General features: G+C 49.5%; 1 protein-coding gene across 1 annotated transcript in view; it reads right to left on the bottom strand.

Moving 5' to 3' along the window:
* MIPEP (mitochondrial intermediate peptidase) overlaps positions 1–12,119 on the bottom strand; it is an 83,939-nt gene extending 71,820 nt beyond the window's left edge. The window contains exons 1-4 of the mRNA XM_061434952.1: positions 11,520–12,119; positions 8,692–8,865; positions 3,477–3,565; positions 2,205–2,291 (exon numbers count right to left, since the gene is read on the bottom strand). Of these exons, the coding sequence (XP_061290936.1) occupies positions 2,205–2,291; positions 3,477–3,565; positions 8,692–8,865; positions 11,520–12,104 (935 nt within the window). The 5' untranslated portion in view covers positions 12,105–12,119. The remainder of the gene's footprint in view (positions 1–2,204; positions 2,292–3,476; positions 3,566–8,691; positions 8,866–11,519) is intronic.
* Positions 12,120–14,469: the final 2,350 nt, after the last annotated feature.

Genomic DNA, 14,469 nt, shown 5'->3' with positions numbered 1-14,469 from the left:
GATAACGCTGACATTTCTTCTTATCAAGAATACAGCATGTTTCTCCATTTAAACATCTTTCACGCCTCCCAGGATGGATGCATACGTGCGCGCGTGCAGGCTTGCAGCCTGCCCTCCAGAGTGTACTCCATGCTGCCTCACAGCTTTTGTGGCTCTCATGACTCTAGGACTTGCCCTCCATTCTGTGTTCTGGAGAGTGTGCTTATTATATTCTGTGCAAACAAGGAAGCTCTTGATGGTTCTAGACAACCCCAAGTGAAACAGGTTTCTTTATGGCCGGGCTTCTCTGAGACTCTGATGTACTGAGATTTTCCAAGAGGGGAAAATGTATTAATATGCATGATTTCCAAACTTACTGATCAATGGGTCCCTTCTGGCAATACTCTGATACCTCACAGAACTAGTGTTTCAAGGAAGGCACTAATGATAAGATGGTACCATTTCTCCTACACAGGACCTTATCATGATGGATATTGAGTCTCTAATGCTCTATCTCAGCCACTGTAGGCTCCTCTGTCTCTCTCGAGGTGCCTCCTGGGTGCTGGCCAACACTCCCAGTGATGGACAAGCGCCATGACAGCCCAGTAATCATCACTTCCAAGTCTTGTTTCCGCCCACTCACAAGGCATCCTTCTTTTCTAGAATACAGATCTTCTACCCAGCTTATTTTTCTCAATGTGTTTATCATTCTGTTATTTTAAGAATCCTATTGGCATTTTAGTAACATTGAGAAATGTGCGCTTCCCAGGTGGTTCAGTGGTGAGGAATCCGCCTGCGAATGCAGGAGACATGGGTTCAATCCCTGATCTGGAAGGATCCCACGTGCCACAGGGTAACTAAGCCCGTGCATAACAACTACTGAGACCGTGTTCTAGAGCCCAGGAGCTGCAACTACTGAGCCCGTGTGTCCCAGAACCTGTGCTCCACAACAAGAGAAGCCACTGCAACGCAAAGCCCACAGACAACCAGAGAGTAGCTCCCGCTCGCCACACTAGGGAAAGCCCACAAGCAGCAAGGTAGACCCAGGGCAGCCAAAAAGAGATACAAAAGAAAGGTAACAGAAATGTGGCCCATGTCCAAGTACCACAAGTCCTCCGTACCCCAAATGGTCCACCAGTCCACTTCCATTTCTATACAATGAATACAAGAAAGCAAAGCTTCAGTAAAGTCAGATTATGAATAACCCGTTGTTACTCAAAGTCAGTAGCAGCTGAGTAAAATCCGGCACAAATAGCAGGCATTCAACTTCAAATCACCTCGCTAACAGAAGCAGTAACAGTAAAATCACGATCAAGACAGGTCACTGTGCTGGTGCAGCCTGCTTCACCTGTACCGTGAGCGTCAGGATCGCTGAAGGGAGTCAGGACTGCAGGTACCTGTCCACAGGCAGACAGGTGAAAAGCCCCTCCCTGCCTCTTGGCCAGCATGTCACCCACACATCAGATCAACACAGGACGCCAGGGGACAGGGTTCACTGGGGGTCACAGGCATGGGTGGAGACAGGAGAACAGAAGCAGGAAGAACCAAGCAAGCGTCTCATAAATAAAAAAATATACAAGTACAAATAGGCTCACACAAAAAATTAATCTCTGTGTCTTGATACAAATGATACATAGATGAGTTAATGACAAACTATGATATTTTATAATACATCTGAGCAAAGAAATATAATATACAAAATCCTATATCAAATATATTTGTATATTGAGCTACAAAAGAGGTCTTTTCAACTAATAAATGGTATGAATCAAAGCCGACCATCTCAAGGATCTGGACATCCACCAGTAAATGAATCCAATTTGCTTGTATCTTCTGCTGTATCTGTGATGGAACTTTAGGAATGCAGCTGAATAGAATGGTCAGCCTTGCAGCACCTCCTCCAGGCCACGGCTGGGGGAGATGCTGAGAAGCGCAGGGAGCAGGTCAGACGTGGCCCCGCCCTCGTGGAGCCTCCCATCCAGCGGCTGGGAGATGCTGACCGGACCCACCGGCAGAGGAGAGGCTGCTGGAACGACAGGGCCAAGAGAAGCAGGAGGACAGGGTGAGACGGCACAGAGCTCTCAGAGCAGGGACGCCATCTGAGCAGTGTCCATCACCCGGGAGAAACCACCTGGACAGACGGGCTCTGAGGGCAGAGACGCCTGGGGCGGCTGCCAAGCTCACGTCCAAAGTCACAAGCACAATGAACACAAAGGAAGCAGTACCTGGTTTCCGGATCAAGGGAATCCACAAGTTTCTTATCAGCTAGTAACCTCTGCAAACTTTGATATAATTCCACATTTGTGTTCAACCTAGAAAAATTACAAACGAAAAAAATTAAATGATTTTCTAGTACCGTCTGGTTTGGCTTTACATCAAGAGAACAGTGTCAAGTTCTAGCGCAAACCTGGCCAGAGGCCAAAGGCTTGGGCCATTGTTTCATTTCTTCCTTCCGATCAGGAATAGCACAACCACTGTTAGTACAGGGAAGGCAGCATGCGAGAACAATGTGTCCTAGGAGGTAAAAGTATAAACCTAAAGCCACATGCAACAGCTGCAGCCAGAAGAGCAGATAAGGCCTGAGCCCACCCCCATCGAGAGTCAGCCTCGAGGGGTCAAGCGAAGACACTGGGCCAACACTCCGGACACCTCTCAACAGGCCGCAGCTCCGGCCGTCCACCCCGGAGCCAGGAGTGCAGGGCCCATAGTGCAGGTTGTGCCCAGGGCCCGGCAGACAAGAGTCCAGCCCGACGCCCGGGGCTCCCGCTCATCTCCGGGGAGCCCCTGCTCCCGCCCTGTCACCACACCGGGGTCCCAGCTTGCAGAGACCAGTTCACCCATCGAGGAGCCAGTTTTCACAGCCACCGTCCCCAAGAGGGCGAGAGCTGCTGGTGGGGGACAGCACGGCAGCCCCCACGCCCCGCCAAGAGCCCCTCTCTCCCAGCCGCCTCTGGTCTCAGAGACACAGGCCCTGATGTCTCAGCTGGGGAGCCTGACACCCTTCCTGGCGGGCATCCTGCCCCCTCCCTGTTACCATAACAAGCACACTTAGTTTACTTCAGAATCACTTTAAAACGACAGACTCTACCCCAGCCCGGCCTGCTGCGCCACCCACGTCACCTTTATGGTCTCCCCAGGGCAAGCCCTGGGGGCCACAAGGCCACCACATGGAGGTGAGCCACTGGCCTCGCCCCGCGGACCCAGCATCTGGGCGACAGCGCTTTAACCACCACCTGCCCGAGATGCTAAAGGGCCCATAAACCAGCGGGAGGAGGATCCCGGGCACCTGCTGTGCCCGACCCCTGCCCCCGCCCCATCACAGGCGTTTTAGTCACCGTCTCCCCTTCTCACAGCAACCCCGAGAGCAGATCACAGTGCCAGCCCTTGATAGGACGAGGACCAAGTGACGGGACGGCAGGGAAGCAGCCCAGAGTCCCGCGGTGGGCACCCCCTCCCCACCCCGCCCTGGCCAGCACCCCCGGGGAGCGCACACCCACTTCTCCACCATGGTGCCGATGCTCCGACAGGCTTCCTCCGCGGCCTCCCTGAACGCCGCCTCGGGGTGAGCAATCTTCACAAAATCGGCCTAAAGGAGACACAAAACCAAAAGGACATTTACAGGAAGCCTGCTCCCAGGGTCTGAGGGCGAAAATGAAAATGTGCCATCTGGCTTCACCTGGGCACTTCCATTCCTGGAATTCTCCTTCTCACTGCACGTTCATGAATCCCGTCATTCCTGGGAACCAAGTCCATTTCATTCCAAAGAAAACTTTTACCAACTTTTAAACATGAAGTAGATTCTTCCTCACTGTATTGTTCAAAACAGCACACTCTGGTTTCAAATAATCCAGAACTTTCTAGCGTTCACACCATGGTTCTCACACAAGGACACTGACCTGGCTCCAGGGAGCATCTCTGGGAGGCTCTTCCTGTTTGAACAGATGCCTGGTGCGGTTTCCAGGCTGAGTGAACTGCACTCCAGCCTTTGTGCAGAAGACAAAGGTACGTTCTCAGCTGCCTTTAAATCAACATGAATTCCCAGGGGCAGCCTGCCTGGCACAAGACTAGGGCCGCTATTCTGACCTTAGAATTTAACTAAGCCAGAATCCTCTTTTTCAAATGTGCAAAACTAGATTTTATACTTCATGTTAACTACAGGGGAAAATGCGGGGAAACTGAAAAGTACTACATGTATTCTTCATTCTCATGAAAACAACATGTGCATAACAGGAAATAAATCACCACGAAGTAAAATTTCCTGATTTTATTATCAAATAGTTTTCAACATAGAAACATTTAAACCATAGCCTGTAATGACATCTGACGCAACAGTAGGACAGCTTTAGTAGAACCGCACCTGAGAAGTGAGCTGCGTAAAGCTTACAACAAGTTCTATAAATCACTTGTCTCCACACCGTAGGATTTACAAACAACATTAGCATTCAAAACACCATTTTAAAACTCATTTTTGATAGCGATGAGGTAAGCAATACTGTTACACAGGGACTGAATTAAGAAAAAGAAAACAAAGGACCAGTTGGTGGGAAATGTAGTTTATAAAATCTACACCTTATAATATGTTACTGATCTTATTAGCAGACAAAACCTTAAAAATTCAAATATAATGTTCTCTGAATTTTTTAACCCAAAGATGAAGATTCTTAAGAGTCCCTTGGACTGCGAGATCAAACCAGTCAATCCTAAAGGAAATCAGTCCTGAATATTCATTGGAAGGACTGATGCTGAAGCTGAAACTCCAATACTTTGGCCATCTGATGCAAAGAGCAGACTCACTGGAAAAGATTCATTGGAAAAGATGCTGGGAAAGATTGAAGGCAGGAGGGGGAGAGGATGACAGGATGAGATGGTTGGACGGCATCACCGACTCAATGGATATGAGTCTGGGTAAGCTCCGGGAGTTGGTGATGGACAGGGAAGCCTGGCGTGCTGCAGTCCATGGGGTTGCAAAGAGTCGGACGTGACTGAGTGACTGAATTGAACTGTACATGTATAAGTCACATCCTAGCCTTTTTGAATTAAATATCATCAAACTTCATAAACACAAAACTTCAGAAATAGAACAAGCTACAGGGCAGAGAAGCTAAAATCTTCTAGGGAAAAGCAGAAGTAAAAATGTGGAACAAATGATGGAACACTGGAATTAAAGTGGAGCCAGAAAGACAAACTGAAAGTTCTGGGATTTCTGAGCACAAAGCCGACAGCTGCTTTCAGGAAAGTGAAACCTACTGACAGCATCTGCCGTTCAGGTTCCAGTGCAACGACCAAGAAGAGAAGGTTCTGACAGCACGTCTGTCACACTCCCTTGGGACAACCGCATCCTGGAGGGACAGAACCCAAACCCAGAGCAGCCAGGAAGCAACTGAAGGAGCCGGAAGCACAGCTCACCTTACTCCCAGGAAAAGCCTTCAGGAGGAATATCCTGTCCATTTCCTTACAAGCGGGATGCCTGCAGTGGGGACTGTGTGGTGATCAATAATCAGAAGTATGACTACCCAGAGCAGGAGGGAGGAAACTTCCCAGAAAAGGAAAAAACAGAGATGGGGACTGTTATGCTGGGGAAAGCATAACAAATAGCTGTAAAAAGAAGAGAAGCGAAAAGCAAAGGAGAAAAGGAAAGATATAAGCATGTGAACGCAGAGTTCCAAAGAACAGCAAGAAGAGATAAGAAAGCCTTCCTCAGCGATCAATGCAAAGAAATAGAGGAAAACAAAAGAATGGGAAAGACTAGAGATCTCTTCAAGAAAATTAGCGATATCAAGGGAACGTTTCATGCAAAGATGGGCTCGATAAAGGACAGAAATGGTATGGACCTAACAGAAGCAGAAGATATTAAATAAGAGGTGGCAAGAATACACAGAAGAACTATACAAAAAACATCTTCACGACCAAGATAATCACGATGGTGTGATCCCTCACCTGGAGCCAGACATCCTGGAATGTGAAGTCACGCGGGCCTTAGAAAGCATCACTATGAACAAAGCTAGTGGAGGTGATGGAATTCCAGTTGAGCTATTTCAAATCCTGAAAGATGATGCTGTTGAAAGTGCTGCACTCAATATGCCAGCAAATCTGGAAAACTCAGCAGTGGCCACAGGACTGGAAAAGGTCAGTTTTCATTCCAATCCCAAAGAAAGGCAATGCCAAAGAATGCTCAAACTACCTCACAATTGCACTCATCTCACACGCTAGTAAAGTAATGCTCAAAATTCTCCAAGCCAGGCTTCAGCAATACGCGAACCATGAACTTCCAGATGTTCATGCTGGTTTTAGAAAAGGCAGAGGAACCAGAGATCAAATTGCCAACATCTGCTGGATCACGGAAAAAGCAAGAGAGTTCCAGAAAAACATCTATTTCTGCTTTATTGACTATGCCAAACAAAGCCTTTGACTGTGTGGATCACAATAAACTGTGGAAAATTCTGAAAGAGATGGGAATACCAGACCACCTGACCTGCCTCTTGAGAAACCTATATGCAGGTCAGGAAGCAACAGTTAGAACTGGACATGGAACAACAAACTGGTTCCAAATAGGAAAAGGAATACGTCAAGGCTATATATTGTCACCCTATTTATTTAACTCATATGCAGAGTACATCATGAGAAACCCTGGGCTGGAAGAAGCACAAACTGGAATCAAGATTGCCGGGAGATATATCAATAACCTCAGATATACAGATGACACCACCCTGATGGCAGAAAGTGAAGAGGAACTAAAAAGCCTCTTGATGAAAGTGAAAGTGGAGAGTGAAAAAGTTGGCTTAAAGCTCAACATTCAGAAAACGAAGATCATGGCATCTGGTCCCATCACTTCATGGGAAATAGATGGGGAAACAGTGGAAACAGTGTCAGACTTTATTTTTGGGGGCTCCAAAATCACTGCAGATGGTGACTGCAGCCATGAAATTAAAAGATGCTTACTCCTTGGAAGAAAAGTTATGACCAACCTAGATAGCATATTGAAAAGCAGAGACATTACTTTGCCAACAAAGGTCCATCTGGTCAAGGTTATGGTTTTTCCAGTGGTCATGTATGGATGTGAGAGTTGGACTGTGAAGAAAGCTGAGTGCCGAAGAATTGATGCTTTTGAACTGTGGTGTTGGAGAAGACTCTTGAGAGTCCCTTGAACTGCAAGGAGATCCAACCAGTCCATTCTGAAGGAGATCAGCCCTGGGATTTCTTTGGAAGGAATGATGCTAAAGCTGAAACTCCAGTACTTTGGCCACCTCATGTGAAGAATTGACTCATTGGAAAAGACTCTGATGCTGGGAGGGATTGGGGGCAGGAGGAGAAGGGGACGACAGAGGATGAGATGGCTGGATGGCGTCACTGATTCGATGGACGTGAGTCTGAGTGAACTCCGGGAGTTGGTTATGGACAGGGAGGCCTGGTGTGCTGCGATTCATGGGGTAGCAAAGAGTCGGACACAACTGAGCGACTGAACTGAACTGAACTGATGCTGGGGAAAAAGTCAATCTCAAAAGATAAATATGATTCCACTTACCTGACACTTTAGAAACGACAAACTATAGGAATGGAGAACAGGTCAGATATCGCCAGGTGAGCGGTGAGGTGGGTGTGACCTTCTGGGAGTGTTTCTGGGTGATGGAAGAGGCACGCGTCCTGATCATGGGGGTGGCTACGTGCACACAGGGTCAACACAGAATGGCACCAGACCCTGCAAGGAGCTGATCTTACTATACGATGTCTCACAAGATGGGCAGGTGACCTGCCTGTCACTCCAGTGAAGATTCTGTCCGGCCGAGGTGGCAGCCAGCCTCTGGAATGGTGAGAGCGCGGCCTCTGTGGTCAGACTGTCTGGACTCAGGCCCAGATCCATGGCTCACAGGCCGGGGGACTTATTCTCCGAGTGCCTCGTTCCTTGTTGGAAGCTGGATGTGCAAGGAGGTTAAATCAGCCCATCCAGGTACAGCCCTCGCCAGGGTCAGGTGTAAGAGCTACGAGCAGTCCACACCAGAGCACAAGCCCCACACGCTTGGAGTCTGCATTTGCCTCACGTGGCTGTGTTCCTGGTGCCTGGCTCTGCCTGGGGGCCCCATGGAGAATGAACATGGAGGAACAGCTGTACAGACAGGAAGGGTTGCAGCCTGCAGGCCCCTACACCCAACAACGTCTTCACCCACAGGACCACTCGAGACGTGGCCCCTAGCCAAGAGGAGTCCGGCTCCCAACTCAGCTGGCGGAGACCTGCGCGCACTTCCATCTCAACTCCAAGTTTGGGGGAAAGACACTTTTATACAATCGTTTGATGTAAATACTTTATTTTGAACTAGAAGATATCCCTGAACAGGTTTATAAAATCTATTTTATAAGAATTTTATTATAAATGCACAAATAAGTATTCTACTAGAATTTCAGTAGTTCTCATAAATGAAGAACCTTTGTCACATGAAGACTCTTCCCCATGTGAGTAATCCCTCTTTCATTGCATCAAATCAAACAGTTATACAGCTGTTTGATTACATACACATACTCAAGTTTAAGTTCTAATTGTGACCTTTCCCTGTACATTCTTTCCATTCAATAGCTCACTTCACAATAGCAAACGATGGCCAACAGCTCTCAAACACTTCAGACGTTCACCTTGCAGTCCACTACTAAACCTCATAACCTGGACTGAAACTGTAACAGTGGAAGAGGCGGCCTTCAGCCCCGGCCCAGCACCTCACTCACCAGGTCGGCCACCCTGCACAAGGAGTCCGAGAGCTCGTCGAAGATGAGCACGGTCTTCGGCCCGGGCGGCGTGGCGCACACGCGCTGCACCAGCTGCTCTGTCTTCCTCAGGGCCTTCTCCTGGGCCACGCGGAATCCTTCTGGGGCACTGAGCTCAGGAACGCCAAAGAGACCCTGGAACCCAAAGAACAGCTCCCACTGAAAACAGAGCACGTGACCTGGGGGTATTACAGACAAACACTTTTCTCGTACAGAAAATCTCATACAGAAAATCTCAGCTTTCTTATCATCACGACACCTGTCATCACAGGTATCCCTCTCACATTCCCCGAGATGTTCCACGTACACGACACTGGAATGGAATTTTTCTTCAATTCTTATTTTATAAAAAAAAAAAAAAAAAAAATAGAATGATACACACTCAAAATCCAGCTCTGTCACTACCACAGAACAGCCAGGATTACATGGCACACATTTTTAAAAAACATTTTAGCAGTGCCTGGCATGCAGAAGGCATTTATTTAACAGGTGGCAGCTGTAACCACTATCCGCTGTGTGACCCTGGTCAAGTTCTCAACCCTCCTTGGCCTAATGTCTTCATGGGACCCAGGGGGTTAATAGATGCTCGGACCCAGGAACCAGGGGACTCCGTTCTCAGGACCCTGCCGGGCACTGAGTGAGGTCCAGACATGGCACCCAGCACTCCACAAACAACGCAACAGGGACCACAAGTTGACGACTGGGAACATACATATCTTTAAAAGATTGAATAAACGTGCCAAACCAAGTCACAGGCTGAAACTGGCAGCAAATGCTATACTTTCCAAAGCACTCCAACACCTTGACAAAGATAAAAATCACTAATCTAATGGGAAGGACCGTCTTCTTGCACTGGTTCAATCACACTTGCTGCAACACTCGGGAAGGCAGTGTTCTATCACTCAGAACCCACATGCGCTTCTTACACATGCAGTGCGTGCCGAACGTGCACCATGGACTTTCAGGGGCTCTCGTAGGGCACAAACTAGCACCCTCCTTTTACAGATATGGAAACACTCTCAGAAGTTGAACAGGTCTGCGGTCACTAGGTCACAAGTGCAAGAGACGGGACTTGAACGTGCTCCAAGCACCCCTAAAGCCTACGGTTTCTCTGCACGTGGACTGCAGCTTGCAATGGAAAGTCTCTTTGCAGAAGCCCAGCACCAGGACTAGGAACCCTGCTCTTCCATCAATTTAACCAGCAACCCAACACAGAGCCTGACATAGGTGGGAACTCAGGAATGAGGCAAACTAAGGCCAAACGCTTAGCTGTGCATATCAGATGTGTAGATGCTTGCCAACGGCAGGGAATACGAAGAGGTGAAACTGAGGCCTGTCAGGCCCACAGTTTTTGCAGGACTAGATGCAAGAAACTGTTAACTTCTGTTCAAAATACATTGAGTTGGAGAAAATAAAGACAAGGGCAGAGCAGAATCAGGGCCAAAGCCTTCCCTGGTCTTTACAGTGATCTAATCTGATTCAATTACAGACTGATTGTTGTCACCTCTCAGCACACTGCCCCACACTCCTCTCAGGAATTCTGAACCTCAGCCTACTAGTTATGGCCATGTTGAAAATATGTCTTTTTCATACATACGTCTTAAGGTTTCTTTTTTGAAATAAAAGCCAACTCACATATTTGAAAATCTGCTATCAGCACCTAAAATCACGATGTATAAAAGAAAAATGAATAAAGCTAAAAAGAGTTCTATTTCATCCACCTTTCATGTGGATGAAATTCTATTTCATAACCCTTCATGCCTTTCTGCTCAGTACCCACGGGTCCTGCTGATTCTCACATCGATTACGTCAATACCAGCGTTATTTACCCCCAAGGAAGCTTGTACAGCAAATTTCATTCAAAGGTAGTTTTAAAACAAAAAAAACTGGGGGGGGGGGGGGTGTAAATATGAAAAACTCAATTATGAGGCCCACTGTAACCACATTCCCGATTCATCTTTCCAAGAGAAGCAACAGTAAATAATCATGAAAAAAAAAAAAAAAGAGTAACAATGTAAACTGAGCAAAATCCCTAAATGCAAAGTAAAGCAGGCACAGGTGAGTCCCTTCCAAGCTTCCCTTCCTTCCGCCCTCAATCCAGTCATTAACTCAATGAGTGTCAGGAGCGGGTGGTTGGGCGGGGAGGTTGGTTGGTTGGTTGGGACCAGCAGTGATCGCGGACTGTTACAGAAGTGATGGACAAGCAGCAAGTCCTACTGTAGAGCCCAGGGAGCCACATTCAACATCCTGCGACAAGCACAATGGAAGAGAACGTGAAAAAGGAGCTGAGCTACTGTGGTGTGCAGCGGAGACTAACATCGCACTGTGCACCAACCAGGCTGCGACAAAGTGAGCTTGGAGAGAGGAGGACCCAATCACGAGTGTCTAGGGCTCGCCAGACCCCGCGTGTGTGCGGATGGACAGACCGCCGGGACAACCAAGAGGCGGCGACCTGCGACGGGGAGGGTCTCCGCAGTGGGCAGCGCCGCCTCGGAGGCCAGTCCCGCGTTTTACAGGAAAAGAAGAGGCCAGAGCTTTGAACAGAACTGACGAGGGCGTCTCGAGCATCAGGGGGAGACTAGCGACACTGACCACCGAGGCCCGTCCCGGAGTAGTGACACCACAGGCGGGCCCGCCTCACCCGGGCAGGCCGGATGGGCAGGGGTCCGCGCGGGCAGGAGCAGGACCCGCACGCGGGGCCGCCCCCGGCACCAGCCCCTCAGAGCGGGGACCCCAAGGTTACTGCGGACAGGCGATCGCCGACGCCCGCGTCCCCAGACCCCGCTCACCCCGCGCTCGCCGAACCAGTCCAGGCGGCGGCCCTGGGGCTGCACGGTGAAGGCGGCGCCCACCGGGGACCAGCCGGTGCTGACCCGCCGCACTCGGAGCCCGGCCCGCAGGCCGCCCAGCCTCCGGGCGCACAGCATCTCGCCGCGTTTCCTGGGCAGCGCCCGCGCTCCACGTGACCTCGCGCTTCCGGGAGGGCTGGGGCCGCGCGGCCAGAGCGTCGCCCGCCGACGTCCTCCGCGTGGAGCGCCACCGCGCGCCGGGAGTGGGCACCGCAGGACGCGCCGCCCTGCCACGAGGCCGGACGAGGGCCGGGAACCCGCGAGAGGGGCTGGCACGGCGCGGGCCCTCACACTGGACCGAGACCCGTCGCCCCCCGTCGGCCTCCGCTCCAGGAAGGAGCGCTGCACTCCACGTGCGAGCCTTGCGGCCAGAGCTGTCGGCTGACCTCGGTCCACTGACCGTGAACTCACGGAGATCGACGACAAACCGACGGACGGAGATCTGGGCCGGGAGGGCAGCGGCAGAGAGGGCGAGGGCTGGGGCCGAAAGGGTCCCTCCCGGTGTCCGCGGGGGGCGGAGGCCATGGAAGAATGGGAACCTCACCTGGACGGCCCACGAGGATGACCCTGCCCAAGGGCAGCCCCAAGCCCGCTGCTGCGGCCTCGCCTGGGCTTCGCGCAGAACCGGACTCCCAGACCAGCTCCATCAGGCCCGAAGGATGCCTCGTGCCGAGGACCAGGCCGAGGGGCATCGTGTCTCACCTGAGTGCAGTGGCAGTAGAGTCCGCCCCTGCCAACACCTGTGGGCTGTGAGCAGCCCCAGAACCTTCTCTGAAGTTCCAGAATCTAGGGCCAAATTCCATCTTAACAATGCCTTAGTGTTAAACGGAGATTGGTTTTAATTTACCCGGGTCGGGAGAAAAAGCCCTAGTGATCAAAATGATGAGATATCTAAAATTTACTTAAGGCAAGTGCCCAAACAGTGGAAACAGTGTCAGACTTTATTTTTGGGGGCTCCAAAATCACTGCAGATGGTGACTGCAGCCATGAAATTAAAAGACACTTACTCCTTGGAAGAAAAGTTACAACCAACCTAGATAGCATATTGAAAAGCAGAGACATTACTTTGCCAACAAAGGTCTGTCTAGTCAAGGCTATGGTTTTTCCAGTGTCATGTATGGATGTGAGAGTTGGACTGTGAAGAAAGCTGAGTGCCGAAGAATTGATGCTTTTGAACTGTGGTGTTGGAGAAGACTCTTGAGAGTCCCTTGGACTGCAAGGAGATACAACCGGACGTCCATTCTGAAGATCAGCCCTGGGATTTCCTTGGAGGGAATGATGCTAAAGCTGAAACTCCAGTACTTTGGCCACCTCATGCGAAGAGTTGACTCATTGGAAAAGACTCTGATGCTGGGAGGGATTGGGGGCAGGAGGAGAAGGGGATGACTGAGGATGAGATGGCTGGATGGCATCACTGATTCGATGGACGTGAGTCTGAGTGAACTCCTGGAGTTGGTGATGGACAGGGAGGCCTGGCGTGCTGTGGTTCATGGGGTCGCAAAGAGTCGGACACGACTGAGCGACTGAACTGAACTCAAAGTCCTTACTCCATGGTGATTAATACTGCGCTGTCTGTGACTGGTTGGTCCTTGGGGTGGCCACATTGCAGGTCTGCATGGCAGGACCTTACACACATGTCAAATGTGTCATGTAAAAAAATTTATCTATATTTTGACAAAAGTACTTATTTTATCATAATTTTTAAAAGGAGTTTCAAGTCTGAGAACCTTTTTTGAGTCCAGAATGGTTTTTATACAAAGGTAACAAACCATTTTAAATGCAAACACTGAAGCCTGCAAACACCCTCAGAGAATGATGACTTGTGCTGCATTTACAAAGTGTGTTGTGTCTCAGAGAACCTGGCGTAGTTAGACTTGTAAAAACTACAGAGATCCACAGCTGAAGCCCCAATACTTTGGCCACCTGATTCAAAGAGCTGACTCATTGGAAAAGACCCTGATGCTGGGAAAGACTGAGGGCAGGATTAGAAGGGGACAACAGGATGACATGGTTGGACGGCATCATCCACTCAATGGACATGAATCTGAGCAAACTCTGGGAGATAATGAAGGACCAGGAAGCCTGGCACGATGCAGTCCATGGGGTTATAACAACAAAATGGAAATGATTTCTGTATACTTCCAAAGTTTTCCAAAACCACCAAGTAATTTTTCAATAATTCATCTATAGCAGTGCTGCCTGCTTGTAATGATAATTCAGAAAATTCCCATTTTCCCAAGGAATGAAGACACTGTCACAACCATACTGGCTTGGTTGGCGTGTGGCAGGAGTGGCTGTAAGTTCCTCAGAGAACTAACGACGCCCCAGGCTGGGGTTTGGAAGGTGCTGTTGCTCAAATATGCACCAGGCCTACGCCCTCTTGCTTGTTGTGTGTGCTAAGTTGTTTCAGTCTTGTCTGACTCTTTGCGACCCCATGGACTGTAGCCCTCTAGGCTCCTCCATCCATGGGATTCTCCAGGCAAGAATACTGGAGTGGGTTCCCATGACCCCCTCCAGGGGATCCTCCCGACCCAGGGATCAAACCTGCCTCTCTTACGTCTCTTGCATTGGCAGGTGGTAATGCCACCTGGGAAGCCCATCTCTTGCTTATTAGTTGCTCTCATCTAATAGAGAGCAATAAATGCTTGGATTTAATGTAGGTATATTTAAACCTTTTAGAAAGGTACTGGGACCGTGCACAATTATTCAGTTCAACCACTATTGCACGATCAGAGACAGGATCACAAAAGGGCTGAAAACTCACCCAAGTCTAACTCCTCTGTTGTGGCTGAAACAATGCCTCGATTCTTGGTCTTGGGTTGTTTTCACTATAATCCTGCCGCCCTTGGACCAGAGACCACTTGAGATTCTTTCAGACAACAGCAGTAGT

The sequence above is a fragment of the Bos javanicus genome, chromosome 12 (genome assembly GCF_032452875.1).
Source record: "Bos javanicus breed banteng chromosome 12, ARS-OSU_banteng_1.0, whole genome shotgun sequence".
NCBI lineage: Eukaryota > Metazoa > Chordata > Mammalia > Artiodactyla > Bovidae > Bos > Bos javanicus.
This window is presented reverse-complemented; position numbering and strand designations above follow the sequence as displayed.